The sequence below is a fragment of the Littorina saxatilis genome, linkage group LG2 (assembly GCF_037325665.1).
Source record: "Littorina saxatilis isolate snail1 linkage group LG2, US_GU_Lsax_2.0, whole genome shotgun sequence".
Lineage (NCBI taxonomy): Eukaryota > Metazoa > Mollusca > Gastropoda > Littorinimorpha > Littorinidae > Littorina > Littorina saxatilis.
Window position 1 is genome coordinate 53938840 of NC_090246.1, and position 15316 is coordinate 53954155.

Consider the following 15316-nt stretch of genomic DNA (forward strand, 5'->3'; position numbering starts at 1 on the left):
CATAAAGGACGAGACAGGTATTCAGTGTTTGTTCTTGTCTTATCGTCTCGCTACGGCCTTTTCTCCCGGCTTTTCTGTTTTTTCCTGGCAACAACACTTGCTTCTGTGCTTATTACTCACGTCTTGGTCATCTGAATAAGGCCCGCCCTGCGGTGTTGCTGTGCCTGAGCCCGTGGGCCCCACTTGGGCCTGTAGGACCTGAAGAGGGCGACGAAGATGAGGATGGGGATGGTGGTGATGACAATAGACGCCGAGGACGTCCAGAGCGTGGCCATGGAGAACCTCATGATGCCGATCTTCACCTCCATACCCATGTTGTCTGGAACGAGAATAATGACGTTGAAGTAGAGACTGAGGAACGAGAGGAGTGATTACTATTAGTCAAAGGTTGAGCGGAAGAAGTCCTTGCCAATATTCTCTGCAAGGGGCCTCCAAAAGGAAGTTAAAGTAGAGATTTAGGAACGTGAGGAGTGATTTTCATTAGTCGACAGGGTTAGAGAAGAAGTATAGATATGCGGAGGACAAACTAAGGAAGAAACCGAAAACAACACGGTTTCTTGCTTTTGAGCTTCTTGTTAAAAACTCTATAAAACAGCCGACTGCTATGTTATCAAGTTATCCGCCTCAAAACGTACTTGTACTCTCCCCAGTCTCAGAATCTTCGGGCTTGAAGAAGAGAGCACTGGTTATCATGGTCAACAGTAGAAGAGCAAGACAGCAAGTAACGCGTTGCACGCGCGTGAAGGTGCTGCGTTCAGGACGCATGAAGCACGAAAGCCACAGGTGCGTGTCTGTGATCCCCACGCGCGCGTGCTCGGAGAAGAGCTTGTCGAAGGTCATGACCTCGTCTTTCAAGGTCACGGGCACGATGCGGTCGATCTGTCCGTCATCCTTGTCCAGGGCTAGCCACTTCTCGCAGAGAAAGTTGTACCTGGGAAAAGTAGGATAGGGTGAGTTTAAGTGGTATTTTAAATGAGATCATTTAACTTACACAGCCAGCGATTCCTCTTTACCGTGCAGTTAAATACTAAACAATATAACTCTGGTATGCGAGGTGTATCGTTACCTGATATGTTGGGCCTCTTCTTTAATAAGAAGAGACGTTGAAGTGGGGAAAAAACCCCAGCAACAAAACACTTTTTGTTCTTCGTTTGACAAAACTGTCAAAAAGATTACATAAAGAGCTAAGTTGAAGTACTGTGGGTAAGTTTTCGGTTGGTTCAAACGTTATCCTCACATAACATACTTGGACGAACGGGTTGTGGTGTGTGATTTATAAAGTAATTGTCGAAAATGGCAAAGCTATAGGCACATCTAGCTCAAGAACAAAGATATGCAATTTTAAAATACCTTACACACAAAAGCGCCCCTCCTCAAACAGACACGCACACGTTAATGTTGTACAAAACTGAATATGTTTATGTTACGTCTTTAAAAGTAAAAGTTTTGTGTTTAGATAATTCAGACCAATGTCAAGTTTAAGGGCATTAGCTAGCTCTCTCCTCTCTGATTCATTATTCAATTTCAACGTTTGCCCCAACGAGTTCTCCTTCCGCTCAGACATTGCAAGTTGCCCACCTTACTCAGTTAAATAAAATCTCATCTTTTAATCTTCTGGTTCAGCTTTCTACCGAAGGCCGCAGTTTTATTCCTTTGTCCTCACCTTTGTCCATTTTGCAAATCTTCAGCTACCAGCCTGCCCAGATACCACGAGCCCGTGTCCCCGGGTCCCGAGTCGTCGTGCCACACCCTGACGTACTGCAGGTCTCCTAGCGACTGTGTGGTAGCCAGGATGTAGGTCATCACGCTGCCTGTGTCTAGCGTCTGCAACAAAGAGGTTGTGCACTGTACTTTTAGCCTTTACTGTGCTTTCTGGGAGGGGGGGGGGGGGGTATAACGTACAGCGCTTATCATGTCATGACGTCGGACGAGCAACGATCGACGAGGGGACTCTGGCGTGGTCACTACTTTTGGCGGGGCCTCCATAGCACAATTGTTAGTCTCTGTGTAAGTTCATTCAAATGTTCGTAAATCACCGTTTACCAACATGTTTGTAACCGTCAAATTAAAACAAACAAAAAAACAAACAAACAAAAACAAAAAAACAAAAAACCTCGCCCGCAGCTTAATATTAAGCAGGACCCACCAACAGTAGTGACTATTCTCTCTGCGCGCGCTCGTTGCCTGTCCAACGTCATGATATGAAAAGTGCTGCAGTGACCGTTAATTGGAGAAAAAATAATCACACACACACAAAAAAGAAGCAATGCAAACATTCAAAGTTGCCAGTAGATTAAGTAAACTTGGCCAAAAAATTATTGCAACAATTTTCGCACGCTCAGAAAAGCGTTAAACTACAATCCATTTTAATTGAACTTTATATGCTGGAAAAGGTAATTATGTCTACTGTTCATATTATTTGTTCGATCGGTGGTACTTTGTATAGGCATCCCGTGGGAGCCTGTCAAACAAGGTCACCCAAAAAATCGACCTAAAATGGATTGTGGTTCAACGCTTTTCTAAACGTGCGAACATTGTTCTAATAATTTTTTGGCCAAGTTTATAATCAGGTCACATCAACAGTAGCGACTTTGCCAGGCTGCGCGCGCTCCTCGCTTGTCTGACGTCATGGCAAGAAATGCGCTGTAAGTTAGCTTTCCCACTTTGTGGGCGGGGTGAGACCCAAAGCCTCCAAAAATGGCCTGTGTCTCAGAAACTCATATAATTCCCGGACACCAGGAGATTTTTCTCCTGACAGTTTCTTTTGAATTGATTGTTTAAAACTTAATTCTTCCGACAGTCAAGGGGTCACACACTATAGCTTGAACATCTTCCTTAGTATGTTCAAATAAATATAGTATGTTTTAATACATAGTTATTATGTAAAGCGCGGAGAGCAAAGATTCTCGTGGTTCGCGCTATATAAGCTGTCATTAATATTATTATTAATATCATTATTATTATTTAAGTTATTGAGACATCACAGTGAGCTTAGAGATTTATAGAGCAAATCGAGAAAATGAATTATTGAACGAAGCGCGGGATTTATAGAGCAAATCGAGAAAATGAATTATTGAACGTAGCGCTGAGTTCAATAATTATTTTCAAGATTTGCTCTGTAAATCTCTAAGCGCACTGTGATCGTTTCAATAACGATATTGTCAGTAACGACAATAGTTCAGAACGTTTGACAAGGCCCATTTTTCTGCGGGCGTTTGGATACATTATGGACAGGTCGAGTTAGATCTACTGCAACTCACCCTTTTGCCGTCAGAAAGTATTCTGACTCCCGTGTCGCCCTCCTCTCCCATGATAATAAACTTGACGTTGGACAGCGTCCCTGCTTCTTTCCTCATGCCGGTGTGTACCGTCAACAGGTAGAAGTAAGAGTCATCCACCAGGTTATCCTTCAGGTATCCGACCAACCACTGAAAGATTTCAATTCATCGTGTCTTGAATGGAGTTCAATACAATTCAATGCAATTCAATTCGATTTATTTTGATAAGAAGGATAAGGCAATTTTCCCCCCCAAGAAACATGATTCAAAAGAGTCATTGGTTTACAACCAACCTACCAACCAACCACACTTTAGAAATCCAAAGTGTAAGTTATCAGAATTTAATGAAAGAATCATCAGCATGGTTTACTGCATTTTTCTTCTAGGCAATCTAAATATTTTTCCCTTAAAAAAAAACCACACACACACACACACACACAGAAAAAAACCAACAACAACAACAAAACAAATCCACGACTGAGGTGCTTTGGCTATCCGACCATCCACTGAAAGATTTTAATTCATCGTGGCTTGAATAGAGTTCATTACAATTCAATGGAATTCAATTACACTGTTTTAATCGGGAGAATAAGGCAATTTTTTACCCCATGAAACCTGATTCAAAAGAGTCAATGGTTTACAAACAACCTACCAATCAACAAATTTTAGAAATCCAAAGTGTAAGTTATTAGAATTTAATCAAAGAATCATCAGCAGGGTTTACTGCTTTTGTCTTCCAGGCGATCTAAATATGTTTCCCCTCAAAAACAAAAAGCACAGAAAAGAAGAAGAACAACAAAACAAATCCACGACTGAGGTGTTATTGCTATCGAACCAGAGAACTTTAATCGTGATGCAAACTACACTCACTCTTTCCTTATCCTTCTGATCCTTGCGTCTTGCCCAGATGAGGCCAAGGACCCAAACGACAGCGAGACAGATGATAGTGCCGTACACAGAGGCGTTGTTGAGCGCGAACTTGGAGAAGACGGTGGAAAAGTCTATCGTGTTTGGGGCGACAAAGAAGGAACTGGCAAACGTCATCCCTGGTGGGTTGTCACAGATGCACACGGTCTCTTGTGGCGTGGAGGATGCTGACACCTGGATTTAAACACACCGCCTGAAGTGTTTGTTTGACGACTTAAAATATGAAAAAGTGGACATAGGTTGTATTTAGAGCACTTTTTGCAAGTCCCGAAAAAGAAGACATGTGGCCATTTCTTGGAATCACTTACAGTACACATTTGACATCTGTGTTGCTACTTTAAGGAAAGACATAACGTGTCTATACACCCCAGATGATGCCTCTGTAAGAGACAATCGTTAACATTATGGGAAAAAAAACCCATCAGATTCAGCACTCATAGACGCAGGAACAGCATTATCTCCAGCTACAGACAAAAAGACATCCCCCTCCATTTCGATCATCATCTTCATTATCATCATGACCATCATCAGGATCAGGATCATCATCATCATCATTTCCAAAACAAGCAGCTCCATGACCCAAAGTGTGCAAAGCCAGGTCATGAACATCATCTTCATCATTTTCATTATCATCATGGTCATTCTCATCATCATCATCATCATCATCATCATCATCATCATCATCATCATCATCATCATCACCATCATCATCATCATCACCACCACCACCACCGTAACCTCCATCCCAACCATCATCACCAAACGTATGTAACATACCGTACCTTGCACGCGGAGGGGTCCCAAGTCCGTGTTTTCTCGTCCCAAACACGGCACATGTCACTAAAAGACATGAACTGGTAACTCAGGGTCTCGTTGTTGTCCGATGACAGTTCTGTAACACATGAACGAAGCATTTAACACATTTCTTCCCTGTAAAAACACGGTGCGTTCTGCTTAAAGTTTCAGATCCTTCCAGGTTTTCACATGTAATCAGAGCACCCTTTTGCTTGCACAAACACCAAATATCAAAAACCTAGCCGTTTTCTGTGATCAGTGGACATTTCGTTTTTAAGAAATAAAAGAAAAATTGAAAATTGACATCTTGTTAAATTCATTCACTAAAAAAATCTACACCGCACAAAAAGCAGAAGAACTACTGATTATAAGGATGCTCTTATCATGTGTGAAATCCTCGGACTATTAGACGTTAGTGTGCAACATTGCTTACGCCAGAATTAAATATATTCTTAAGCATCGAATACTCATTTCTATACTCGTCCTGCAATCCACCCAAGGGACTCATCGCCGCTTTCAACACACCAGCAAACCAAACAATGCTTTAGCACACTCAACCTCCTCCCCACCACCTACAAGTCAGCACATACAGCGAGCCAAACGATGTGTGTGTGTGTGTGTGTGTGTGTGTGTGTGTGTGGGTGGGTGGTGGTGTACCCATGTTTCCACAGGTTTGGTTGCCTAAATCACCATAAGGCAACCATCCACACGTGGATGGCAACCTAAACTCTGGATGGCAACCTAATTGTGTGGATGGTCGCTTCATTTAACACCGTTAAATTGACTTTTTTGACGGAAAGAATGTCATAACAATGTTCAAAATGACATTCTTTCCGTCCACACGTGTGGATGGTTGCCTTATGGTTAAATTGACACCGTTAAATTGACTTTTTTGACGGAAAGAATGTCATAACAATGTTCAAAATGACATTCTTTCCGTCCTCTATAGGCGACGAAATAGGTCAAATTTTGTGCATTTTTTAGTGCAAAATTCTTCGATGCCGGAGCGAGTACTGCACCCAGTGCTGTTGTAGTGCAAGTGCACTAGAAAGGCACTACACCCAGTGCCGCCTCTTAGGTAACCATCCACACTTTAGGTGCGTGTGGTGTGTATAAGGGTGCGTCTCAGAAACTGAACCTTTTGTGTGTGCCATAATCAAATTAGCCCACAATTGAAACATACTGAATTTTAAATCATGATATTGGTATTTTTGAGAAGTAAAATGAATAAAGAAATAGTACAGACAAAACTGAGTATTTTGCATGATTATTATGAAGGTTGTTTTGCGAAAGAAATGATTAAATGCGTGAAAAATGGAGGTCTGATCTGTGACATGAACCATCAACTAGTTTTGTACCTCACTACAAGAATCGTTTAGAATGTCCAAGGACTGCTATTTTTGTTATGTGTGTTTGGTTTAAGTGTACTTGACAGTTGAAATGTTATTTTGTCCACAGAATTGTTTTTTTAAACGAAATTAATCGCTTGAAAGTTTGCCATCACTGTCGTAACATAGGTTTCCACACGCGTGCAACAGCAACAAGTCCTAAATTTGAACTTTAGAATTTGCATATTCATCTTCAACACGATCTTGACATGAAAGGGCATAGAAACTCGCTAAGTTAAATGTTATTTAAGTATTATTTTCTCAAAATTGCATCTGCAAACTAAGTTGAAAGTTGCGCAATATGACATGCTTCTTCAAAATTCCGTTACGATGGTGAACGGTTTTGCAAATAATGTTCAGAGTTTTGAAGAAAGATTAGAACTAGTTTGCGCGTAGTGACTTAGAGGTGCGGGTGACTACGCATGCGCAGTTACAGAGAGAAATAGTTCAGCTTCCAGCAGCGAAGAAAGATTTCGAGAATGTTTCCGAAGTCTGTGATTTTGTTACGACAGTGATCAACACCCAAGGTTCTTAAGAAAAGGTGAGTTTTTGCTGCTATGATATTCTATGAAGTGAAAGATTAGGCTAAACATTTGTTAATAATAGTTTTTCTTTCGATTTCACGTAGTCAAAACTTGACTAAATGTTTTAACATAGAGGGGGAATCGAAACGAGGGTCGTGGTGTATGTGTGTGTGTGTGTCTGTTTGTCTGTGCGTGTGTGTGTGTAGAGCGATTCAGACTAAACTACTTGACCGATCTTTATGAAATTTGACATGAGACTTCCTGGGTATGATATCCCCGGACGTTTTTTTCTTTTTTTCGACAAATACTTTTGATGACGTCATATCCGGCTTTTTGTAAAAGTTGAGGCGGCACTGTCACACCCTCATTTTTCAATTAAATTGATTGAAATTTGTGTAAAGCAATCTTCGACGAAGGCCGGACTTTGGTATTGCATTTCAGCTTGGTGGCTTAAAAATTAATTAATGACTTTGGCCATCAAAAATCTGAAAATTGTAATACATTTTTTTTTTTTATATAAAACGATCCACATTTACGTTCATCTTATTTTACATCATTTCCTGATTCCAAAAACATATAAATATGTTATATTTGGATTAAAAACAAGCTCTGAAAATTAAAAATATAAAAAAATATGATCAAAATTAAATTTCCGAAATCCATTTAAAGGAACGGTAAGTGTCAATGTTTTCTTTAATTGTAAAAGTTGTATGTTCAATGGAATGGTAAGTCTGAACAAAATAATTACTTTATTTTGTTTTTAGCCAGTGAATGTGGGTGCATCAAAATCTTGATAGACATTAAACAAATTCATGTTAGTGAAACTAGTACACATATTGCATCAATCTTTAGTTGAAATCGCAGGTACTTGCATGTTTCAGGTGCAAGAGATTCGACCTGATGAACTGGTGGTAACGTTCCTTCGAAGGAAACCGGAGGGGAACTACTATTGCTTTCCAGGGATCGATGATATTTCCTTAGTCCCTACATCTGATGCAACCATGATTCGTGACCCCACCTTCAATGCCAGGGGGCATTATTTCTTTTAAAATAAATTAATTAACTGCAAGTGGCAACTGTTCTATATGTAACCAATGCCTTTGGTTTATTGTCTTAACAATTGAATGAACCACTTTTGAACATTTGCATTCTTCATGTCAAGCCTTATAATACATGTCTGGTTGTTCGTTTCCGAGTTACGTCGGTGATGAACTTTTCATTAATGTTTCTCTTTTTTGGGGCAAAGTTTGCTTGATTTTGTCCAGCTTTTTTTCTTTCTGTTCCTGTTTTAGTGTTTGGCATTTTACCTAAGAAGAATCTGGTTGCAAAATCAGCTTCATTTAGTAAAGTTTGTGGGAAAAAGCATAACCGTTTCTTTGTTACAAAAGTGATGTTTCCATGTTACATCGGTGACCATTTTGCATTCTTTTGGGATAACTTTCTAACATTTTGTCTTAGAGCAACAAATCTTTGTATATATATATGCTATTGTGAAGGTTAAATGTCAATAAGACTGAATGAATGCCATGTATCAACATGTTCTGATCAGGATATCATTAATTAATTTTCATTTTTGTATTGAAATTTTGACGAATGCATGGAACTTTGAAAAAAACATTATATTGTTGTTTGCATGTAGTCATTTCATATTGAACTCTATAATGGCTTGTGATTCAACAATAATAACTGAATAAAAGTCGTTTTCAGCCTTATAAATGAATTTTTTTTTTCTTTTATTGTTTCCATGTTACACGGGTGATTTTGCACACATGGTCCAAATAATGCTCAATATATGGCAAACTAAAGGCAATGTTATATTTTTTCTTGTTTAAACTGAAAAGGTACACCCTGAGAAGTGTGTAAATAGTATTATCAACGTTTTCTGGGAAGATTTTACTTTTGGTGATAATGTCACAAACAGAGGACGAGATTCTGAGACGCACCCATATGTGTGTGTGTGTGTATATGAGTGTGTGTGTGTGTGTGTGTGCGCGCGCGCGCGTATATGTGTGCGTCTGTTGAAGGATCCTTACCCGGCATCTCAAAGGCCACGAAGACGATCCCAGCGGACAGTGTGCCTGGTTCCACAAAGAACTGGTATGTTGGGCCGTCAACCTGTTGGTGATGGTGAATTTGTTAGTTTATTGTTTGAAAATAATCAGTAATGCAAGGCTGTTGCTTTTGTTTATTTGTATGTTACTTTGTGTGTGTGTGTGTGTGTGTTTGTGTGTGTGTGTGCGCGCGCGCGCGCGTGTGTGTGTGTAGGATTGTGTGTGTGTATGCGTCTGCGCGTGTGTGCGAGTGTATTTGTATGCGTATGTGTTTTTGTGTGTGTGCGTGTGTTTGTTTGTGTGTGTGTGTGTGTGTGTGTGTGTGTGTGTGTGTGTGTGTGTGTGTGTGTACACTTAGCCTTGCAGCAAGTTTGGATTTGATTGTTTTTGCTTGTTGCGTTGTGTGTGTTTGAGTGTTTGCTCATTATTTTTATATTTAGTCAAGTTTTGACTAAATATTTTAACGTAGAGGGGGGAATCGAGACGAGGGTCGTGGTGTATGTGTGTGTGTGTGTCTGTCTGTCTGTCTGTGTGTGTGTGTAGAGCGATTCAGACTAAACTACTGGACCGATCTTTATGAAATTTGACATGAAAGTTCCTATGTATGAAATCCCCATACGTTTTTTTCATTTTTTTGATAAATGTCTTTGATGACGTCATATCCGGCTTTTCGTGAAAGTTGAGGCGGCACTGTCACGCTCTCATTTTTCAACCAAATTGGTTGAAATTTTGGTCAAGTAATCTTCGACGAAGCCCGGACTTCGGTATTGCATTTCAGCTTGGTGGCTTAAAAACTAATGAGTGAGTTTGGTCATTAAAAATCTTAAAAGTTTAAAAAATATATTTTTTTTATAAAACGATCCAAATTTACGTACATCTTATTCTTTATCATTTTTTGATTCCAAAAATATATAAATATGTTATATATGGATTAAAAACAAGCCGTGAAAATTAAAAATATAAAAATCATTATCAAAATTAAATTGTCCAAATCAATTTAAAAACAGTTTCATCTTATTCCTTGTCGGTTCCTGATTCCAAAAACATATAGATATGATATGTTTGGATTAAAAACACGTTCAGAAAGTTAAAACGAAGAGAGGTACAGAAAAGCGTGCTATCCTTCTCAGCGCAAGTACTACCCCGCTCTTCTTGTCAATTTCACTGCCTTTGCCGTGCGCGGTGGACTGACGATGCTACGAGTATACGGTCTTGCTGCGTTGCATTGCGTTCAGTTTCATTCTGTGAGTTCGACAGCTACTTGACTAAATGTTGTATTTTCGCCTTACGCGACTTGTTTAAACTTTAACTGACCATGTTATTTTTGTGTGTGCAGTCTTTCCCGCGAAAACAGGCCGCTCACTATCTCAGATTTGGCCAGGTTTTCACATGGGATAATAACATCCCCCCACTTGGCGACATACCAAAAATGCTTCCTATGCAGAGAAAGACTTTTTTGATGAATCAATTTGCCATATTGCCACCAGAGTCAGTTAAAGAGAGTAATGCATCACAACACTGCCACTCAGCACAATAGAGCACACAGGCTGTTGATTTATAGTTTGTGTAGAAGAATGGTCGTAACCCATGTTTATCCCTGGCCACATCGGAGATGGTAAGTCTGCAGAGGATGGACTGTGCTTTCAACTTATCGATCAAATAATGACCTGTATAATGTATATACGCATAAACACGAACATGAAGAAACAACTCCACTTTTTGCCAGAACCTATACATTATTTATTCTAGCATGTAGCTGTCTTCGTGTGGTAATACCCAAAACATTTGAGAAATTAAAAAACTCAGAAGTTCTGACAGAACTCCGCCTAACACACCCACCGTTGAGAGTAGTCAACAGCGGAAACTTGCTTCTTGATATCCGGAACAATACCGCCTCAGAGCCTCTTACGCATGGGACATCTCACACACCGTGGTATTACGATGAATGTTATTTGCTCCATTTTCCCCATGCCCCATTTGAAGGAAATAAGCTGGAACCTCACCTGCGGACTAGCACTGTCTGAAGACTCTACGGCAACGGGATTTGCTTTCGGTACGTCAGTGGAAACAGTTACGCTGCTTAGAGTGGTGACAGTGTCTGGTGCAGAGGTTGTGGTTTGTGTTTGAGTTGCCCTGCGTTTCCGATTCTGGATGAGCTCCCCTTCGACGCGAACGTCATATCTGAAAGAAAACAAATGGAGAGAAAAATTTTGTCGAATTCAATCTCGGTTCTGTGTTAGCACGCACGCAAGCACGCAAGCAAGCAAGGAGGGAAATTCCTCTTCTTTAACTGTGCCGTTTTATGGCTGCGTCATTCCTGAAAAAAGAGAAAGACCGAAATGTGTGAAATTCAATCTTGGTTGGCTTTATAAAACAGGAGGAGAGCTCCTGCGTTTCCGATTCTCGATTTTCTTCGACAAGGTGACATCGTACTTGCAAAAATGGAAAAGAACAACATATGTGGCATTGAACCGTGGTTCTACGAAAGCAAGGTAATTCAACTTTACTTTGTCGTTCTACACTACTCGTCATAAAAAACTAAACACATACATTTAGCTGTTGATCTTTGCGATGCGGCCAGCTATGTTAAAACCAAGTATATTGCCAGAAAGGTAATTCATGCCCATACCGTATGAAATAAAGAGTATTATTTTTCATTAGTTTGTGTTTATGCAGTGTACCGGAGACATAGGACATCCCCCAAAATCAATTTCGCAAAATCCAATTTGCAGACACTAAAATAAGCAAGAAGGAACCCCGTTTTTTTTGTTTTGTTTTTTAAATCTGAAATTGAAGAACAACTCACTTTCTACCCATTCATATTTATTTGGTTTAGCTGTTGTGCCTAGCAGTGCTGTTTTGCCATTTTGAAGAAGACAGGTGTCAGCCTCGTCAGAAGCCGTAAAAGGCCTCTTTTGGCTTCATTTCTCTTCCAAGGGCAATGTGGGTAAAAACCCTGTTGTTTTGTAATGGCTCATTGTATTGCTTTTAAATTTGACATGAGTATTGATAACACAATTGCAAATACGCATGTAAAATATCATGGCGTTTTGATGAGTTTGTTGGACGAACTCAACTGGAACTTTTCAAAAAACTGGCACGCTTATTATTGCTGTGAGTGTCGTTCCAGTTCAGTCTGCTGCGCTGGACTGGGTTTTGCTGTTGGAAGACCTGTTTTTCGTAATTGTTGTTTCGCGTTCACATTTCCCTATCACACAAGCGCGTTGTTGCTTTTATACCAAAACTGATCCCCAATTGTATTAATTATTTGTGTTGGAGTTCGCAAAATGCTGAATTTGTACAACTATACTGTAAAAAGTTATTACAGTTTAATAAAACTTTTCTGAAAAGTTCCAGTTCGTCCAACAAACTCATCAAAACACCATGATATTTTACATGCGCATTTGCAATTGTGTTATCAATACTCATGTCAAATTTAAAAGCAATACAATGAGCCATTACAAAACAACAGCCCACAAAAAAGATGCCAAAACAGGCCTTTTACGGCTTCTGACGATGCTGACACCTGTCTTCTTCAAAATAGCAAAGCAACACTGCTAGGCACAACAGCTTACCCAATTAATACACTTGTATGGGTAGAAAGTGAGTTGTTTTTGCATTCGAGATCAAAAACAGGGTCCCTCTTGCTTATTTTGATTTTTTGTGTATTTTAGTGTCTGCAAGTTTGCTTTTGCGAATTTGATTTTGGGGGGTGTCCTAGGTCTCCGGTACACTACATAAACACTAACTAATGATAAATGAAACTCTTTATTTCATACGGTGGGGGAATAACTTACCTTTCTTTCAATGTACTTGGTTTTAATATAACTGGCCGCACCACAAATATCTACAGCTAAAGGTATGTGTTTAGTTTTTTTTATGACGAGTAGTGTATAGGGCTGCGTCATACTTTAAAAAAAGAGAACAGAATGTGTGGAATTTAATCTTGGTAAACAAGCAAAGAAATCAAGCTACATTTACTTTGCTCTTTCAGGGCTACATCATGAGTATTCCCTATTGAGGAAGCGACCCGAATGTCCAAGCAATTGAGATAACACATTAATGAAAATAACACAACAAAATAACACACAACATTTTCGTAGTTTTACCTTTCCTTGGTGGGTGGTCTGCCGTTCCTGAAATATGCCACGGCTTGGGTAAATCCGCTTGGCAACTTGAAACGTGTCACAACCGCGGAGGACTTGGACCTCAATGTCAACCGGTGATTAAACCACCCGTCCGGACCAGCGCGGGTGTCTGCTGTCGAGTAGGGGTCCATGGTGGGGATGGGTGTGTCATCGCCACGCTTGAGAGTCAGGGTCAGTTTGCGTAGTTTTCTGGACCCTCTCTTGTCCGTCATGTTCACTTCGACCACTGGTGACGTAATCTCGTATGATGACCCGTCGCTGGACCAGGCGTAGGGGTTCTTGTTAAACACGCTTGCCTGAATCGGAATCACGAGAATTGAACTGAATTAGTTCCCTTTAGTTTTACAGCACATGACTGTGGCTGGTGTCCAATCACAGCCCTTATGACACTTACACGGCGAAATACTGTTTTGCTGTTGGGCTACTTTTCAGGTATTGCTTTAGAACAAAATTATTCAAGAATTTGAATAACGATACCGCATACATTTAGTCAAATAAATGGAGCTAAGCACAATAAACTTTGCGGACGATCACAATGTACAAAGCTTGTCAGGAATTCAGTAATGACTTTGACGACTGCAGCGTGACTTTTTTTCTCTGTCTTTGTTTTAGAGATTTTAATTATCCTAGCCACAAAAACAACAATAAAAACAAAACAACAACAACATCAACAACCTAACACATTTACAAAAATCCCGTACCACCACACACGCAAAATAATACTGACCTTGACCTCCACAGTAGAATTAGGGTCACTCTCACTCTCATCCGCATCGACAGAGTCCAGCTTAAGTCTAACAGAGCCTGCAGGGAAATTAGTGCCATTCAAGGTCCTTCCTGTGACCTTGCCGCCTGCCAAGGTCAAGGCCCCTCGCTGCAATTGTTGCACGGGCTGACCTAGAACCATTGCACTCAGCAGGGAGTCGTGCATCGTGTTGAGAGCGTTGCTCAGCCTGGCCATCACTGAATGGGTCTGTGGCAAGTGAGCATTATTACCTTTCAGTCAGTTCACAAATTTTGTGTGGCAAAGACTTAACAGTATTCTTCGATAATTCGTGAACGGACCAAAAGAGGGTTTCCGGCTTTGAAAAGTCAAACCGATATGATTGAATGTTATAGGTTGACACCAACGTAAACGTCCGTACCCTAACAAGACTTCAAGACAAAAGGAGTACCATAAAAGAAATACAATGAGTGTTCGCATTCATAGAAATAATGTTCACTCCCCTTCATCTTGATGCAGAACTTATGTTACTTTCCTGTTATTGCTTTCCCAACAACCTCATATTAAACAAATGCAGCGAAAGCGCCATTACATCTGCTACATCACACCAGAAAAGAATTGTCACACTGTGTGTTGGCCCTAGAATAACACACCGAGCGTGCAAGGACCTACACCCATCCATCTGTCATCAATCCATCCATGTATCCATCCATCCATACAACCACCCACCCACCAATCCACCGCCCATCCATCCATATATCCTTAATTCCATCCAACCATCATTCCATTCATCAATCAATTTATCCAGCCATCAGTAAAATAATGAGTCTCGTAAAAGTAATGAGATGCAACGCCTGTCAAAATCAAAGAGTGACTCACCATGTTGATCTTCTGCCGATCTCGTACGGCCTGGGCGACCTTGTACCGGCTGACCATGAACTTGGACTCATCCTCCCCTACGTCAGAGGCGTTGAAGAGCACGTCATTGCCCAGTGACAGGTCGTAGGATGGGATGCTGGCCTGTATCACCCTATCCACAAGTGCTGTCATACCTTTAGTAAAATAAAACAGTTGTTTTGAAATCAATATCGAAATAAGCACACACAAAAATGAAATTAAAAAAATGTTGTAACTTTGTGACGAAACAGAGTAATGAAGCTGGCATAGCAATACTAGAGCAAGGAAAAGGTGTGTTCCAGTGAGTTTTAAAAACCCAAAAAGTTTGTGATATTTCTTTTTAATTTGAAAAAATATAGGCAAGGGGCCGGGTGGGGGTGAGGTGTTGGGTTGGTTGGAGGGGCAATGAAATAACAATCGTGTGCAACTTGACATTCATTCTTTCCTTGTTTTGTACGAGAATATTTAAAACAAGTCGCGTAAGGCGAAAATACAACATTTAGTCAAGCTCAGTCGAACTCACAGAATGAAACTGAACGCATTGCATTTTTTCCGCAAGACCGTAACCTCGTAGCATCGTCTGT

At 40.3% G+C, this 15316-nt stretch overlaps 1 protein-coding gene across 1 annotated transcript in view; it reads right to left on the reverse strand.

Moving 5' to 3' along the window:
• The window catches only part of LOC138959267 (polycystin-1-like protein 2), a 52678-nt gene that overhangs the window by 22893 nt on the left and 14469 nt on the right, over window positions 1–15316 (reverse strand). The window contains exons 11-21 of the mRNA XM_070330671.1: window positions 14715–14887; window positions 13839–14084; window positions 13073–13407; window positions 10967–11144; window positions 8946–9027; window positions 4988–5097; window positions 4149–4379; window positions 3261–3428; window positions 1664–1824; window positions 636–931; window positions 121–319 (exon numbers count right to left, since the gene is read on the reverse strand). Coding sequence (XP_070186772.1) covers window positions 121–319; window positions 636–931; window positions 1664–1824; window positions 3261–3428; window positions 4149–4379; window positions 4988–5097; window positions 8946–9027; window positions 10967–11144; window positions 13073–13407; window positions 13839–14084; window positions 14715–14887 — 2179 coding nt within the window. The remainder of the gene's footprint in view (window positions 1–120; window positions 320–635; window positions 932–1663; window positions 1825–3260; window positions 3429–4148; window positions 4380–4987; window positions 5098–8945; window positions 9028–10966; window positions 11145–13072; window positions 13408–13838; window positions 14085–14714; window positions 14888–15316) is intronic.